We start from the raw sequence: 16762 nt of genomic DNA, 5'->3' as shown, positions 1-16762 counted from the left end.
AAGAGAAGGCCCTCTCCTTCCTGTGGATAAAAGTTCCCAAACTTGGAATGAAGTGTGTGTGTGTGTGTGTGTGTGTGTGTGCGCGCGCGTGCAAACACACGGCTACCAGTGGCTTGGGAAGCTTGTGGGCACTGAACTGTACCCACTTTGAGTTAGCTGGTGTGATTTGTTCCATCCCAACCCGGCTGTCTCCAGTCAGCCCCGCCCAATGAGCCGCATCGAGCCAGCCACACCCATCCATTCATGAGGATCCAGCTACTGACCCTTTGAGATGCTGATGCAGCCCTCAATGAAATTGAGTTTGATACCTGCTCCAGATCATACTGCAATGGTTAGGTACTCTGGTTCCCCGAAAATAAGACAGGGTCTTTTGACCCCCGAAATATGCGCTTGGTCTTACTTTCAGGGAGGTCTTATTATTTTCGAGGTGCAGGAGGTGGCGAGCATGGCTGCTGCTGTGTTGCAATATTTTTGAGGAGGGCTTATTTTCGGGGGAGGGCTTATTTTAGCGCATGCACTCAAAAGCCCGATTGGGCTTATTATCCGGGAAGGTCTTATTTTCAGGGAAACAGGGTAATCATTATAGTAATTCAGTATAATCATGGTTACTAACATATATAGCTTTAAGAACAGAACCAAAAATTACAGGTAGTCCTCAGTTTACACTTTTCCATTGAACGCTTAGTTATGGCAGCACTGAAAAAAATGGACATATGGCTGATCCTCAAACTTCTAGCCAATGTAGGACACCCATGGGCATATATTGTAGTGCAGATGCTCATGCGCCTGGTTTGTATTACAACATTGCAGGGAGCTGCAATCACATGATCACCTTCTCTGCCAGCTTTCCCACAAGCAAAGCAAATTCAATTTTGAAGGTGGCAGGAAATGTAATCCTGCTTCTTCTCCTGCCCACAGCATTGCTTGCCCATATGCAGTTCCCTCCAGCCTCTACAATTTGCGCCTTCCCTCACCCCCCATGACACTTTTTACCTAGTCTTCTTGCCTGTCCCATGTCCCATGTATCTTCAGTTTGATGGCAACTGGAATTGCTGTTGCTAAGTGATACAGTCATGTGATGCTATGCTTTATGACTGCACTGCTTGTTGATGGCAATCCTGGTCCCAATTACCACTGTAACCCAAACACTATCTGTACTTGTGAAAATCTAAGCTTAAACTGAAACTTTTCTCTCTGGCTATATTTAAGAAAAATCATTTTTGAAAAAAAACACTATGTCAAAATATTATGCACTATTTAAGAGTGGCATTTAGTGGTTTATACTAAATATATTTTAAAAAATAACTTTATGTGCCTTCAACTCTTGGTGACTGCCTGGATTAGTTCCTGAATTTTTCTTGGTAAGTGTTGTGGCCTATCGTCTGCCAGCAGACAGCCGCAGAGTTAGACAAGGAAGAGGTGGAGGGAGAGCCTGGGCTACCTTTGGAAGGCTCTGATAAGGAAACAGCATCAGAGACAGAGGCAGAGGCAGGGCCTTCTGTCCTCCCCCAAATGGAGAGGCAGTGTTTTTCAGGGCCTGAGCTGAATGTGGGGGATGAACAGATGGGGCCCATCCCAGATGCACGTATGTGCAGGGAAAAAAGAGAGGAGAGCAAAGGAAAGCAGGAAGCTGGATCTCAGGGAGAAGCAGACGATAACCAGCACCTTCCTGGCTGGGAAATAAAGAGGATGGGTTTGGGAGTGGCCAGTTGTCACAAACAACCATTTGCTTTTAGTATACGGCAAGCAATTCGGATTTCTTGGATAAACCCAGGTTTGTTGGGACTAATTACATTTGATTTTTCGCTTATCCCTGAGAATAAAAGAATGTTACTGCCCTATTATTAAAAAGGGGGTTATTTTACTTGTGAGTAAATGTCTTATCATTACTTGCGAAGGCTGGGTCAGAACAGTAAGATTTTAGAAGTGGTTTGCCATTGCCTGCTTTCTAGAGTAAGAGAGAGTGACCGGCTCAAGATCTCTCACTGGCTTTGCAAACGGGTGATAGAACATATGCTCTCCCAGCTTCTAGTCTGTTGCCCTTAATTACTACACAAAACCGACTCCAAAAAAACAGGTACAGGTAGTCCTTGGTTTATCAAGCAACTGAGACTATAATTGCTGTTGTTTAGTAGTCAAAGCACAACATCACATGACCATACTGATTAACCATGGTAAATCCAGAAGTACTGGTTATATTGTTAAGCATGACCTCACATGACTGCAACTTCTGATTTCTTGCAGGCTTTCCACTGACAAATCGGGCGCACCCGGAGCTGTGCAGGTACTGCTGACAGAATTTTTGTGAAGGTCCTCTGGGCTGACGACAGGCTGAACGGTAAGGCCGTGTACTGAAAGTGGGACCCCCCAAAAAAACTTCAGGTACAGTCTGTGCACGGGTCTGATGGGAACATGTAGATACGCCTCCTTTACGTCGATTAACATCAGGAAATCCCTCTCCTGAATGCAGCCCAGGAAGGACTGCAGGGACTGCATTTTGAATTTCTTGTAGGCCAGATGTTCGTTTAACTTTTTAAAATCTAATATTGCTCTCCACCCCCCACCCAAGTTCTTGGGAACCAGAAACAGGATGGAATAGAATCCCCTACGCTCCTGCCCAAAAGAGACTGGTTCTATGGCCCTGATTTCCCTTAGATGAAGTATCTCAGCCTCCATGAGGTTTTTCTTGGTGGGGTATCTGGGGGTCAGGCGGCGGATGAGGGAGGGGAGAGAAATTCTAAAGTTAGACCCACTTGCACTGTTTGAACGACCCATGCACCCGAGGTGATCTCCTCCCAATGGGTGGCAAAGAGTTGCAGCCCCCCCCCCATGGGAGTGTTGGGATGGTGGTCACTTATTTTGATGGAATGGTCTGTTCCAGACCCCCCTCAAAATGGCCGTCAGGAGAAAGGCTAATGTCGGGCCCTGTCCCGAAATGGCTGCCTGTCCTGTGCGCGATCCACTCCCTGCGGGTACGGATGCTGAACGGAAGTTGTGCTGGGCTACCTGTGGAAGAAAATGGAGACCTGCGGTCAGGTCTGCGAGACACAGAAGGCATCACCTTCCGCTTGTCTTTGTTCTCCACCAGCACAGAGTTCAAAGATTTCCCAAACAGCTTACCCCCTTTGAAGGGAGCTGATGCTAGCTTCCACTTGAATCTCATGTCCGCGTTCCAATGGCGAAGTCATAAGAGATGGCGAGAAGTAACGTTGGATGCCATGGCGTGCGAAGCGAACTTTGCCGCATTAAGGGTGGCATCCACCGAATTCTCCACTGCGGCCACGATCTTGTTTACGTCGTGACGTACTCTGGAATCCCTGGGGGGGAAACCTGGTGAGCAGCTGACGAAGCCAGGTTATAGAGGCCCTATTAAAAAATGAAGTGGAGGTGGCCGCTTTAATGGTCCACACTGCAGCTTGATGAATCTTATGACAAGCCCGTTCAGCCCTCTTATCCTCCTCTTTGAGGCCTTCCAATAGGTCAGGTGGCAGTACTGACAACGAGGTAAGTGCTGCCACTGGAGGGTCGACAGCTGGAAGTTTCAACATCTCCTCCATACTGGGGTGAACCAAATACACACGTTTATCATTGCCCCCAGGAGTAGCTAAGGTCCCCGGTTGCACCCATTGGCGTTGGACCACATCCTTGAAAAGCTTAGGCGAGGGAACAATCTCCTGTGCCAGAACCTTTTCATCAAATAGCCCTTTACTTGGATCCGTCAGATCAGTAATCCCTTGCTCTGGGTGGTCTCCACCTCCATATGAGTGGAAATTTTTGCCTTAAACAAAATGGACTTGAACAAGGTGCTTTAAATAACTCAGCAAAGGCAGGCTTGTCAGGAATCAAGCGGAAAAGTCTTGGTCCACATGGTCCTCATCCTCCCATACTGACTCTGCACTAGCTATCAATGGAGGAGGGGAAGAGGGTTTGTAGGAGCGAGTCCACTCCTTGCGAGTCTGAGGGGCCTATTGTTCTGGCTGATCTGCAGTTGGCTGCATTTCAGGCTGCTGCAAACCCTCGGCAATGCCCCAGGAGATCACTTTGGCGATTACTTCGTGCATCTCCACTGAAAGTAAAGGACCCTGGTGGGGCCCCGCCACGGTGGGTACGAGTGCGGAACCCTATCCAAGGGAGTAGGAGAAGGTAGGCTCTCCCTATCAGACATTACCTCGCACTCGAAGAGACTGCTGTTTAATCTCTTCTTAAATACTTCCAGTATTGGATCACCCACGTCGTCTGGAGGCAAGTCATTTCAGTGATTAACTGTTCTGATTAACTGTCAGGAAATTTCTCCTTAGTTCTAGAATGCTTCTCTTCTTGATTAGTTTCCATTCATTGATTCTTGTCCTGCCTTCAGGTATTTTGGAGAATAGATTGAGGCCCTCTTTTTCTGGCAGCCCTTCATTTATTGGAATACTGCTATCATGTCACCCCTAGTTCTTTTTCACTAGACTAGACATACCCAATTCCTGCAACTGCTCTTCATATTTTTAGCCTCCAACCCCCTAACAATCTTTGCTGCTCTTCTCTGCACTCTTTCTAGAGATTCAACATCTTTTTAATATTGTGGTGGCCAAAATTGGATGCACTTTTCTAAGTGTAATCTTATCGAGGCATTATAAAGTGGTACTAACATTTCATGTGATCTTGGTTCTATCCGTCTGTTAGTACAGTTTAGGACTACATTGGCTTTTTTGGCTACTGCAGAACATTGTTGGCTTATATTTAAGTGATTGTCTACTAGAACTTCTAGATCCCTCTTGCAATTACTGCTATTGAGCCAGGTTCTACCTATTCTATATCTATGCCTTTGGTTCTTTATATGAAGCAGTTAACTATCTGAAATTTTAAAAAACCCAAATTCTTGTATTGTTTGAGCACTTACTAACATTAAACAGAGTTTGAGCATTACCATAAAGTAGCAGATAATTTTTTTAATGTCAGCTAAAATGATATATGTGAGGGAAAATTTTACTATCTGAAGTTACATTGTAGTTAAAAGCATGGCTCATCACTTAGACCAGTGGTTCTCAACCTGTGGGTCGCGACCACTTTTGGAGTTGAACAACTGTTTCACAGGGGTCGCTGAGACCAGCTCAACTCTAAACTTTAGACTCCACCTCGCGTTCCTTGAAATCCCCCGTGGATGGGCTCTGGAGTCATCGCCGGCCACGCAGTGCATCCACCCCGGCTCCACGCCGTAAAAAACATAGATGCTTGCGCACACCCCGTACAATTAGCCTTGGAGACTTCGTAATGGCGGGAAAATGTTCCTGCGAGGGAGGAAGGGGCTTAGGTCCTGCTCCAGGCGGTAATTATGTGGGGCGTGCACACGGCTATGTTTTCCACACTGCTGCCAGGTACTTTTAACTATATCTAAATCCACAACCAGACCTGTCATCAAGAGCCCAGCTCAGGAGCCTGAATTGGCCCCATTCACACAATGAAAACTTGCTTGCTAAAAATACCATAAACCATGCACAAAGGAAAAGAGCAAAAAAAGAAAACGCAATGCAAGATAACAATTTAAAAAATGATACAAGTGGAATTATTATTAGAAATAAAATGTAAGAGAAAATGATATGTATAAAAATATAAAATTGCGTTTCCTGAAATGCCACCCTGAGAACCCATCAAAGAAAGTAAATAAGCAAGGGCAACAACAGAAAGGAGGAAAGATGAGGAGGGAAAGGAAGAAAGGGTAAAGCAGAGGAAGTAAGGGAGGGGAATTAAGAGTAGGGGAGAGGGTAAGAGGAAGGAGAAGAGAGGAGGAGGGGAGGAAAGATGGGAAGAAGAAGGGAGGAAGGAGGAGGAGGGAAAGGAAGAAAGGGTAAAAGCAGAGGAAGTAAGGGAGGGGAATTAAGAGTAGGAGAGAGGGGAAGAGGGAGAAGACAGGAGGAGGGGAGGAAAGAGAGGGGAAGAAGAAGGGAGGAAGGAGAGGAGGAAAGAAGAAGGCAGAGAAGGGAGGTAGAGAAGAAGGAGCAAGATGGTTGCAAAAAAAAAATGGGGTGGCAAGAAAGTGACCCAAACTGTATTCTATACATTTGTAAGAAAATAAATGATTAATGATAATTATATAATTAATGGTAATTATAAGAGTGTATATTTGTGAATGAACTTGAAAGAGAAAATAAAGAACTTTTTAAAAATAAAAAATAAAAACAAACAATGCACGTTTGCCCAATAAATTAAGGTTAAACTTACCACCACCACCACCAAGGTTAAGAGCAATCCTGCAAACAACCCCAAACCAGGTTGAAGATCCATCCAGGCAGCATAAGTAAGTTTGTGAATGCAGCTGCAGACAACTTAGTTAAGGAGGCTGTGGGAATAAAGCCACTGTGTGTCTCTGTGTATGTGTGTGTATGATTGCATAGCAGTCTAGGTTGTCCAGCCTCCAGAATGTGGTTCTTTGCAGACCCAAAATTTAGGAGCAGACAAGATGTTGGCTGCCTCTATAAAAAAGATGTGGAGACTCTAGTCTAGAAGTGCAAAGAGCAACCAAGAGGATTAGGGGACTGAAAGCTCAAACATATGAAGAACAGTTGCAGGAACTGGGTATGTCTGGTTGAATGAAAAGAAGGACTTAAGGGTGATATGATAGCAGTCTTCCAATATCCGAGGGGCTGCCCCAAAGAAGAGGGGAGTAGAAGTAAAGTAAACTCTTAACACTTAGGCAAGAAAAACCAAAGCTACACCATGCTTCAAGACAAAATTTCATTTATTTGTAATCAGAAATAAATATTTCACAATATATAATTACATATTGTTTTTGTGATTAATCACTATGCTTTAATTATGTTCAATTTATAACAATAAAAATACATCCTGCATTTCAGATATTTACATTACGATTTAGAACAGTAGCAAAAGTAAAGTTATAGAGTAGCAACGAAAATAATTTTATGGTTGGGGGGGTCACCACAACATGAGGAACTGTATTAAAGGGTCGCAGCATTAGGAAGGTTGAAAACCACTGACTTAGACAAAAGTACTATAAAGTTATTCGTAAGGTAAATTAATGTATCAAGCCAAATTCTACATCAGAACATTGAAAAATTATCCAGAAAGATATATAAGTAGGTATGCAAAACAAATTATGGCAGTTGATAAATCCAAATCAGAAAAAAATTAAATTACTTCTATTTTTAATTCCTGGTTGGTTTTTGAGAGCCAAACACTTCTGAAAATACTGCCAAGAAAGATACAGGCACTTGTCTAGGCAGTCACCAGGATTAAACACTGACTCGAAGGTACCAAAATAAAACTACCAAAAGCAGATTATTAAGTACCAATTGCGGAGAATATCCACAATTATTACAAAAATTCTGTGACCTGAATGGGTGAAATGAATGGGTATTTTGAGCTCAAATCAGTTCCAAATTGATCAGAATAGCTTATTTTGCATTCAGAACAGAATGTTTCCATTCAAATAAGTTCAGATTCAATGTTTTGCACATACTTCTCATATCCAGCAATATAAAACCTTGAAATTCTCCATAGGGAGCTATACAGATAGTCCCTGACTTATGACAACTGGGACCAGAATTTCCAATGCTAAGTAAGACCGTTTTAAGTGAATCACACTATCCCATTTTATACCTTTTTTGTCACATTTAAGTGATTCACTGCAGTTAAGTTACATGGTCATTAAGCAAATCTAGCTTCCTCAATTGACTGCTTTTTGGAAGCTGGCCAAGAAAGTTGCAAATGGTGATCACATAACCCTGGGATATTACAACAGTCTAAATACATGCCTGTTGCCAAGCACCTACATTTTAATCACATGATCGTGGGGATGCTATGATGGTCATAAGTGCAAAATCATAAGTCACTTTTTTCAGTGCCACAATAACTGAATGGCTGCTACGCAAATGGCTGTAAATGGAAGACTAGCTATATTTCTCCTTATATTTCCAAAAACATACATTAGGGTTGTACTAGAATTAACAATGCTTTCTAAAAATGTCACTTAGGATCAGAATATTAAAGTTTGCAACCCTAATAATTTACATAAAAGTAATTTTCATTTAATTTAATGTTGGACATTCTTTTTAGCAATTGTTGAAATGTTATTTTAGATTTTGTATACTATTACGATGAGACTTATAAATAACAGTGATAAATAGTGCTATAATATGAAGTACATTAAGGACATATAGAAGTGACTAAAGCAGGGGTGTCAAACTCGATTTCATTGAGGGCCACATCAGGGTTGTGTTTGACCTCAGGGGGCAAGGGTGGGCATCGCCAGGTTGGGCATGGCCAACCTGTGTCATGGGTGCCCGTGGTGGCCCAAACACTCTGCCAGCAAAAACAGGCTCCTGAGCTCCGTTTTTGGCTGTGATGGCTTCCCGCAATCCTCTGCCAGTGAAAATGGAACTCAGGAGGCTGGAGCTATTGCAGCCCTTCTGATCTCTATTTTTCTGGCAAAGGCACTGCGGGCTGGTCCTTTGCTGTTTCCAGGGCAGCCCCGCGGGCCAGATCTAAGACCCCACGGGTAAGATCTGGCCCCCGGGCCTTGAGTTTGACACCCATGGACTACAGAAACTGCTTACTATTCCCACAGGAGTAGGGAATTAAAAATCACAGGGATTTTTTTAACACAATGTTTTCTATCTCCTGACATAACAGCATTATCTAGAATTCTAATCCCTGATATTACTTGTGATTCCATTTTAAGTAACAAGATCAATACTTGCAAATTATGTACTGGCTGTTTATAAGATGTGCAACCTTAAGTGAAATCAGTAGTATACTTCTGGTCATATTAACCATTTCATTTATAGAATTTGTCTGTTGCATTGATGAAACAACTTATTTGTTCTTCCCTACCCTAAAACTGCTCAGACTCCTATTCAAGATTCCCAATGTAACTCTGGAATTAGAAACAAGAAAAAAATCCAAGAATCACAATGACATTTCAGACCACATCTATAAATTTATTTGGCTAAATTTAATAAATAATAATAAACTCGATTTAGATGTTAAAAAGTAAGTAGAGGAGATCAAAACTGAACTCTGAGACATGTCAAAATTCAGCTACCATAAGGTTACCCAGAAATCCTGCAATAACTACTCAAATTGAGAGAAACAACTATCATCATATTGGGCATCAAACCCCAATTTGGAAGCAATGATAAGACAGATACTATGACTACAAGGCCCCAACAGGGCCAAACTCTTCACTATCTAATCCCTGTATCAATAAACCACTAATTCAGTTTCTATCCAAAACTCAAATCTGAACCAATTCTGGAATATATGTAATTAATCTAAAATTGCCTGGAGTTAATAGGCTATCATTTATTCTAAAGCCATATTTAAAAATTATATAATAGAATCTGAGCAAGCATTTTCTTTTTTTTTAATTAAAAAGTTTTTTATTAAACATAAATTAAAACATTGGACACAGTGTAAACCGCCCTGGCAGAATCTATGCCATACATGCTGAGATATTCAGTTATAATTGTAGCCACCCTGGTTTTTTAACATTTGATCCATACCATATTTACAAAAAGGAAAAAAGTAACCTATTTTCAGCTGTGCTGGTTTATTTATCTTGTACATTCTCGCTTTTATCATTTCATGCATAATTCTAGTCTCCATTCTATGAATCTTGGTCATGCCTATTTTGGACTTTCCCTTTTATATTCTAACCATAGATAAAATTTATCCCAGATCTTATAATATTTGGATACAACTTTATTCTTCAATTCCCACATCAATTTATCCATTTCAGCGCTGATCAAGATTTTCCTAATTATTTCCCCTTCATGTGGAGTTTCCCTGTTTTTCCAATTTTGGGCAAAGACCATTCTTGAGCAAGCATTTTCCAAGGCTACAGAATTTAAATTTGGCTTCCACAAAAGCAATTTCAAAATTATTCCTACAATACAGATTGGGCAAATGTATAGTTATTACTATACTTATTATATCTACTCAGGCCATTTCTGGCACATTTCAGGTGCCACAAATTGCAAGGTTTCAAAGGTTAACTTTATTTCAATTATCCAAATAGCTTGTCCATTTCTCCTTTACCAGTAACACAAGACATTTATATAAATAAAATGCTAATAGGCTGGAGATTTTATTTATGAAAACTGGAAGAAAGACTGAGATCCTAGAATCATCTATGCTTTCATGGGCTTGGCTTTGCTGCAGAGGAACATATATTATGGTCTTATTCAGTTAAATGAGTGTTATAATACATAACCTCTGAAATAATTATTTTAAAGTCTTGCAAAGCAATGCAAAATTATGCTGAGAATTGGTCTCTGTACTATTTTGCACTTTAAAAATTTAAATATGCATTTATTTTGGACTCAGTAACATGTAAAATGTTTTATATCAGGTGGAACAATATTAAAATGAGAGCTAGGCAGATAATGAGCATGAATGGACACACACAGAGAGAGAGAGAGAGAGAGAAAGAGAGAGAGAGAGAATATCACAGAAGTGAGTACATTCCCTCACATTTTATATATATTTAAGTATAACTTTTCATGTGACAACACTGGAGCAATGACACTTGGCAACAATGTAAAGTGGTGAGTATACAGCTTGTATAACAGTGTAAATCTGTTGTCCCCTCAAAATAACCATAGGACCATTAATGTCTAAACTGCTCGCAACAAAAGTGAATACACCTCTAAGTGATAATGTCCAAATGGGGCCCAAAGTGTCAATATTTTGTGTGGCCACCATTATTTTCCAGCCCTGTCTTAACCCTCTTGGGCATAGAGTTCACCAGAGCTTCACGGGTTTCCACTGGAGTCCTCTTCCACTCCATCATGACGACGTCACGGAGCTGGTGGATGTTATGAGACCTTGCACACCTCTACCTTCCGTTTCAGGGTGCTCCACAGATGCTCAATAGGGTTTAGGTCTGTAGATATGCTTGACCAGTCCACCACCTTTACCCTCAGTTTCTTTAGCAAGGCAGTGATCGTTTTGGAGGTGTGTTTGGGGCCATTATCCTGTTGGAATACTGGCCTGAGGCCCCGCCTCCGAAGGGAGGGGATCATGCTCTGCTTCAGTTATGTCACAGTACATGTTGGCATTCATGGTTCCCTAAATGAACTGTAGCTCCCCAGTGCCAGCAGCACTCATGCAACCCCAGACCATGACATTCCCATCACCATGCTTGATTGTAGACAAGACACACTTGTTTTTGTACTCCTCACCTGGTTGCCACCACACACGCTTCACACCATCTGAACCAAATAAGTTTATCTTGGTCTCATTGGACCAGAAATCCATGTCCTTAGTATGCTTGTCTGCAGCAAGTCGTTTGCGGGCTTTCTTGTGCATCATCTTTAGAAGAGCCTTCCTTCTGGGATGACATCCCTGCAGCCCACTTTGATGCAGCGTGCGGCGTATGGTCTGAGCACTGACAGGCTTACCCCCCCCTCCACCTTCAATCTCTGCAGTAATGCTGGCAGAACTCATACGTCTATTTCCCAAAGCCAGCCTCTAGATATGATGCTGAGTACGTGCACTCAACTTCTTTGGTTGACCATGATGAGGCCTGTTCTGAATGGAACCTGTCCTGTTAAACCGCTGTATGGTCTTGGCCATCATGTTGCAGCTCAGTTTCAGGGTCTTGGCAATCTTCTTATAGCCTAGGCCAGTGGTGGGCAACCTTTTTTTTCAACTGAGCCAAATCTCGCCAAAACCACGATTGAAATTTATTTTGAGAGCCACATTTTTAAAAACGAAAATACATAGGATGGTACACTGTTTTTAGTTTCAATAAACTCTGGCATTTGAAGCACGCAAGTCTTAAAGCTGACAAGTTACAAGATCCTTGCACCCCTAACTCTTTAGAAAAAAAAAACCCAGGGGTCTTCAAACCTGACAGCTTGAAGACTTGTGGACTTCAACTCCCAGAATTCTGAGAATTGAAGTCCACCAAGGGCATCAATCATATTAGCCCAGGGATCTGCAAAATTGGCTCTTAAGACTGGTGGACTTCAATTCCCAGAATTCTGAGAATTGAAGTCCACCAGTCTTAAAACAGCCAACTTTGCAGACCCCTGTGTTAGCCCAAAGCCTGGTGCTGAGCCTTGCTCCCCCATTGGTGGAGCCCCAAGAAGCGAGGAGGGAGAAAAAGAGACGGAGGCCAAGGAGCTTCCCCCCCCACAGCAAAAATCTAACCGGGGAGCCAGGCAGTAGCAAATTAGCCAATCATGCGAGGAAAGCGAGGTCTGACCGGGTGGGCAGCGAAACTCCAGGGCTCTCTGTTCTAATTCCCCGTGAAAACTGTTGCCTCTGAAGCGTTTGCTCTGTTTGAACCTTTAAGCACCCCTTTCCCTTTTTTCTTTTCAACCCACAATGATTAGGGAGGATCCTGAAGTCGGGCGGGGACGAGAAACGAGGAGGCAGAAAAAGAAACTTTTTTCTGCCTCCTCGCTTCTCGTCCCCGCCCGACTTCAGGATCCTCCCTAATCATTGTGGGTCGAAAAGAAAAAAGGGAAAGGGGCGCTTGTTTTGAAGTGCCCGAGAGGAGGGAGGGGAGCGGGCGCTTCAAAACAAGCGCCCCTTTCCCTTTTTTCTTTTCGATCCACAATGATTAGGGAGGATAATAATCCGGCACACAGAAGAGCCGCATTAAAATGTGTAAAGAGCCGCTTGTGGCTCGCGAGCCGCGGCTTGCCGACCACTGGCCTAGGCCATCTTTATTTAGAGCAATAATTCATTTTTTTTCAGATCCTCAGAGAGTTCATTGCCATGAGGTGCCATGTTGAACTTCCAGTGACCAGTATGAGAGAGAGAGTGATACCAAATTTAACACACCTGCTCCCCCTTCACACCTGAGACCTTGAAACACTAATGAGTCACATGACACCAGGGAGGGAAAATGGATACTTGGGCCCCATTTGGACATTATCACTTAGGGGTGTACTCACTTTAGTTGCCAGCAGTTTAGACATTAATGGCTGTGTGTTGTGTTATTTTGAGGGGACAGCACATTTACATTGTTATACAAGCTGAATACTCACTACTTTACATTGCAGCCAAGTGCTGGCTTCAGTGTTGTCACATGAAAAAATATACTTAAATATTTACAAAATATGAGGGAGTGAACTCATCTCTGTGATATATTACACGCACACGCCAGGTTTCAAGAGAGTAATTATTAGACAGATAATTTCTAAGCACTCTATGCAGTTCATATAAATTATATATCAATAGTGCTTCAATATCAAGCCAAAATGTCCAAACATCAGAAAGATGCTAAGTCTGAAAAATGTGGTTTATATTCAGAAAATACACCAAATTATTTTTTAATCCTAGTTTAGGGACACGTTTGCCGAATATACCATGACCTTAGTTAACCACTAAGGCAACTTTCTTTACTTCAAACCATTTTTCGTGCTGATGCCTGATAGCCAAGTAATATTTGTGCTGGCTGCCACTTCCCACATTCTAATTATTTTAAATTATAATTAAAAAAGACTGAGGATAGCTATATCTTGCTCAGAATCCCCCTCCCTCATTCTCTTTGTCTAAAGTAACCCCTGTGTCTCATGTAGGGAAAGGTTAAAAACAAAAATGGAACAATTAAGCTGTCTTTTCAAAAGCACTCTATTTTGTGGCTGTATCCCATATTATTTTCTTGAAGAATTGATGGATACTTACCATAAACTACCTCTTAATCCAGGTTCACATGACACGTGAGACCATGAGCAATCTAAAACAAGCCTTAATTACAAACTACTACTGAGGGGGAATATTTAAAGCACATTCTTACTCATAATTTGGATATGCAATCAAATATACCCTTGAGTATTTTGTATGAATATAATCTCTGATTATTTTAAGGGTACCAAGGAGTTCATGGTTTACTCTATATTAAATCTACCATTTCTTCATTCATCCCATTTGCACTTCACCATATAATATTTCACAGTAAAGCATATAGAGAACAAGAATATATGAAAAAAAACTTGATAGAATAAAAAAATATTCCTTCCAAAAATAAGAGGCTATCACTGAAAGACCTGGTCCAGTTCAATTTAATCTGAACTTCCTTACAATAACAGGCAGAATAGGAAAATTGCACAAATTGATATTAAATCAGTAAGGCCAAAGGCTGTAAGTTCGCAGATAAATACCACTATGATCTCAACATTATACCCCTGTAAAAAAGTTGATAAAATATATTTGCCACACAATCTATGTATTACTTTTAATTTATTTTCCAAAGAAAAAAGAATGCAATAATTACCAAAAAAAAAAATCATAAATATTTGACCAAAATTTCTAGGCTTGTGCTAAATTACCATGAGTTAGAAACTCTATTTCTTCTCATAGAGAAAGTTGCTGTTAAAAATTGAAAGTGAGATGGCATCCTTATGTTGTATAATAAAGTAAAAATTAAATATTTGGCAAAAGGTGTAACACATTAAATAGACCCAACTGTATAAAGCAAACATAGCACAACACTTTCATGAAAATAACCCTAACAAAATCCATGTTAAATTATTTTTCCACACTAAATCTTTGAATTTAAGCAGTTATAGTAACAACAGAACATAAATTAAAAGCTACTTCATTAAATCATAATAGGAGCAAAAACATCTAACTTGTAAAACATATTCACTTATAATAAGGAAAGTTATTATCATGCATTTCCATTTAACTTTCCTTTTTAGTGACATTTCATTTGATTAGAACAAGCTCCCCAAACCAAAAGCAGATATTGGGGGAGGGTGAAACAGACAAAATGAGCTATATTATTTTGCTACTTTAATTAACTGCATTTTTCATTTCTAGAATGAGTAAGGCACTGAAGACCTGGTTCTGCCAGTGGGCCTGGGGAACGCAGAGCGGAATGGATCCCATTAAATGGCTCCTGTGATGTGTTTTGGTGGTGGGGGTGTTATTTTATTTTATTATTAATGTATTATATGATTCTCTCTTTTACTAGTTTTGTTTTTATATAAGGCTTTATATTCTTGTAAGCCACCTTGAGTTGCCATGTCTGAATAGGCGGCAATATAAATTTCCAAGTAAATAAATAAAATAAAAATGAAAACAGAAAACTTCAGCTGCCATTTTCAAACAACCTACCAAATTGGACATTCAAAATATGAAGCAGAGGCATTTTAGCAACTGTTGCAGCTTCACTTTTGGGCAAACAGTGAACATTAATTTGAAAAGTTGCATAATGAGTAAGAAGGCCAATATCTCTTGCAGTCATTATTTTGAGACAGATCTAGGAAGAAACTGATCATTACCTTTGCGCCAATTCCTTGCCAATGAGATGAATATTATGTAGCAAAAAACAGTAAAGTATCTAGCATTAGGGACACTACAAAAAAAAACCAGGGCGGAGGACCCAGTCTCATATTTCCTGGTATACCCTCCAGGTAAGCAACTTGTCACATAAATTTGCATGCATATTAAAGCAGAGCAAAACCGGATTTATTACAACATCAGACCTCACTAAAGATTGAACTGTGGCGAATGAAAGAAATAAGCTAGACAAAAAAAACCCCACATCAGGTCACCTCTCCTATCCTGTGATGTTGCGTGGGCGCCACGATGAAGCTACTCGTCATATCATTCCGTTCCAGCAACGAGGATCTGGCTTCATCTCCTCGCATAAGACACGGCGGCGGCCCAACTCAGGTGGGAACGAAACCGAGCATCTCTTACTCCATTTCATTCCTCCCTCCCGTCGGGGAGTAGGCTTTGCAGCCGATTGCTTGGGTCTCTCCCCGCTCCTGGCCCATTTGCCTCCCCCCACCTCCACCCCAGCCACTTACTTGCCGATCACCTCGCAGAGCTCATAGACATCCTCGAACAGCACGTCGTCGTCGGCCATGGTCCAGATAGGACAGAATTATCCTTGCAGGCGGCCGAGGCGGGAGGGGGCGCCGGCAGGATCCCCTCCGCGCAACCCGCACAACACGCCGCCGCTGCCAAACAGCACACCACGTTAAATCCAGTCCTTTCACACCGAACAGGCCAAATCCGTCCCGGAGGTTCCAATGGCTACGCCGAAAATTTCTCCAGTTGCCGCCGCTCCCCGTTTCTTTCTCCTCTGGGCCTCAGCCACCCGCCCGCCTGCCTCTCGCTACCGCCGCCAGGTCGTCACCTTTTTCCCACCCCCTCCGCCGCGAGCCTTTTTTTCTTTCCTAGGACCCCGGCGAAAGAGGCAAAGGCTATCCAGCCAGAGGGGTGGAGCAGCAACCATGGAAGGGATGAATACAAAAATGAGCCGGCGGAGGGCAGAGGCTCCTCATTCGCTCCCCTCCCCCACTGGTGCACACTCACAAACGACAGGGACAGAACGGGAGCGCGCGGGAGGGGAAGGGAGAGGCAGACGAGTCTCCGACCACGCGCCGACGACAGCGATAAGTCGTTTAACGAAGGGCGCGCGCCGTTCCTGTCCCAGTCGCCACCTTTTTAATCAGTCACGCAACCGCCCAGAGCAAGCACGCGCACCCTTCGTTACAGAGGGCGGGGGGGGGCTCCCTCACCCGCTCATCCTCCTCCCTCTTTTCTTCTGCACAAAGCCACTCCCACAAGTAGCTCAAAAAATACGCGTTTGGCGTATGGAAGCGAAAAGTGGTTGTTCTGCGCAGACGCAGATGCTTTGACGTCATAGAGCAGCAAGAGGGAAAAGTGCTGCTGTCTTTTTTCAAACGGGTGGGTTTTTCTCCTAGCAATTTTCGAGGCAAGGCTTCGAGATTGGAGTGGTATCCTAAACTAAGATGAAAAAACGAATATGGCTTCGGGTGTACGGATA

At 42.3% G+C, this 16762-nt stretch overlaps 1 protein-coding gene across 11 annotated transcripts in view; it reads right to left on the bottom strand.

Annotated features, from left to right (window-relative positions):
• Nucleotides 1-16518, bottom strand: part of CASK (calcium/calmodulin dependent serine protein kinase) — a 187803-nt gene extending 171285 nt beyond the window's left edge. For 4 of the 11 annotated variants that reach the window (XM_081951515.1, XM_081951513.1, XM_081951517.1 and 1 more), the window contains exon 1: nt 15777-16516. In XM_081951515.1, coding sequence (XP_081807641.1) covers nt 15777-15835 — 59 coding nt within the window. In that variant the 5' untranslated portion in view covers nt 15836-16516. Of the gene's footprint in view, nt 1-15776 lie in introns of all 11 variants that reach the window. The other 7 variants (XM_081951509.1, XM_081951514.1, XM_081951510.1 and 4 more) reach the window with 3 other exon arrangements.
• Between the last annotated feature and the right edge of the window lie 244 nt (nt 16519-16762).

Source organism: Natrix helvetica (genome assembly GCF_964273705.1).
Source record: "Natrix helvetica genome assembly, chromosome: 4".
NCBI lineage: Eukaryota > Metazoa > Chordata > Lepidosauria > Squamata > Natricidae > Natrix > Natrix helvetica.
Note: the sequence above shows the minus strand (reverse complement) of the source record. Positions and strands in the feature narration are given on the sequence as shown.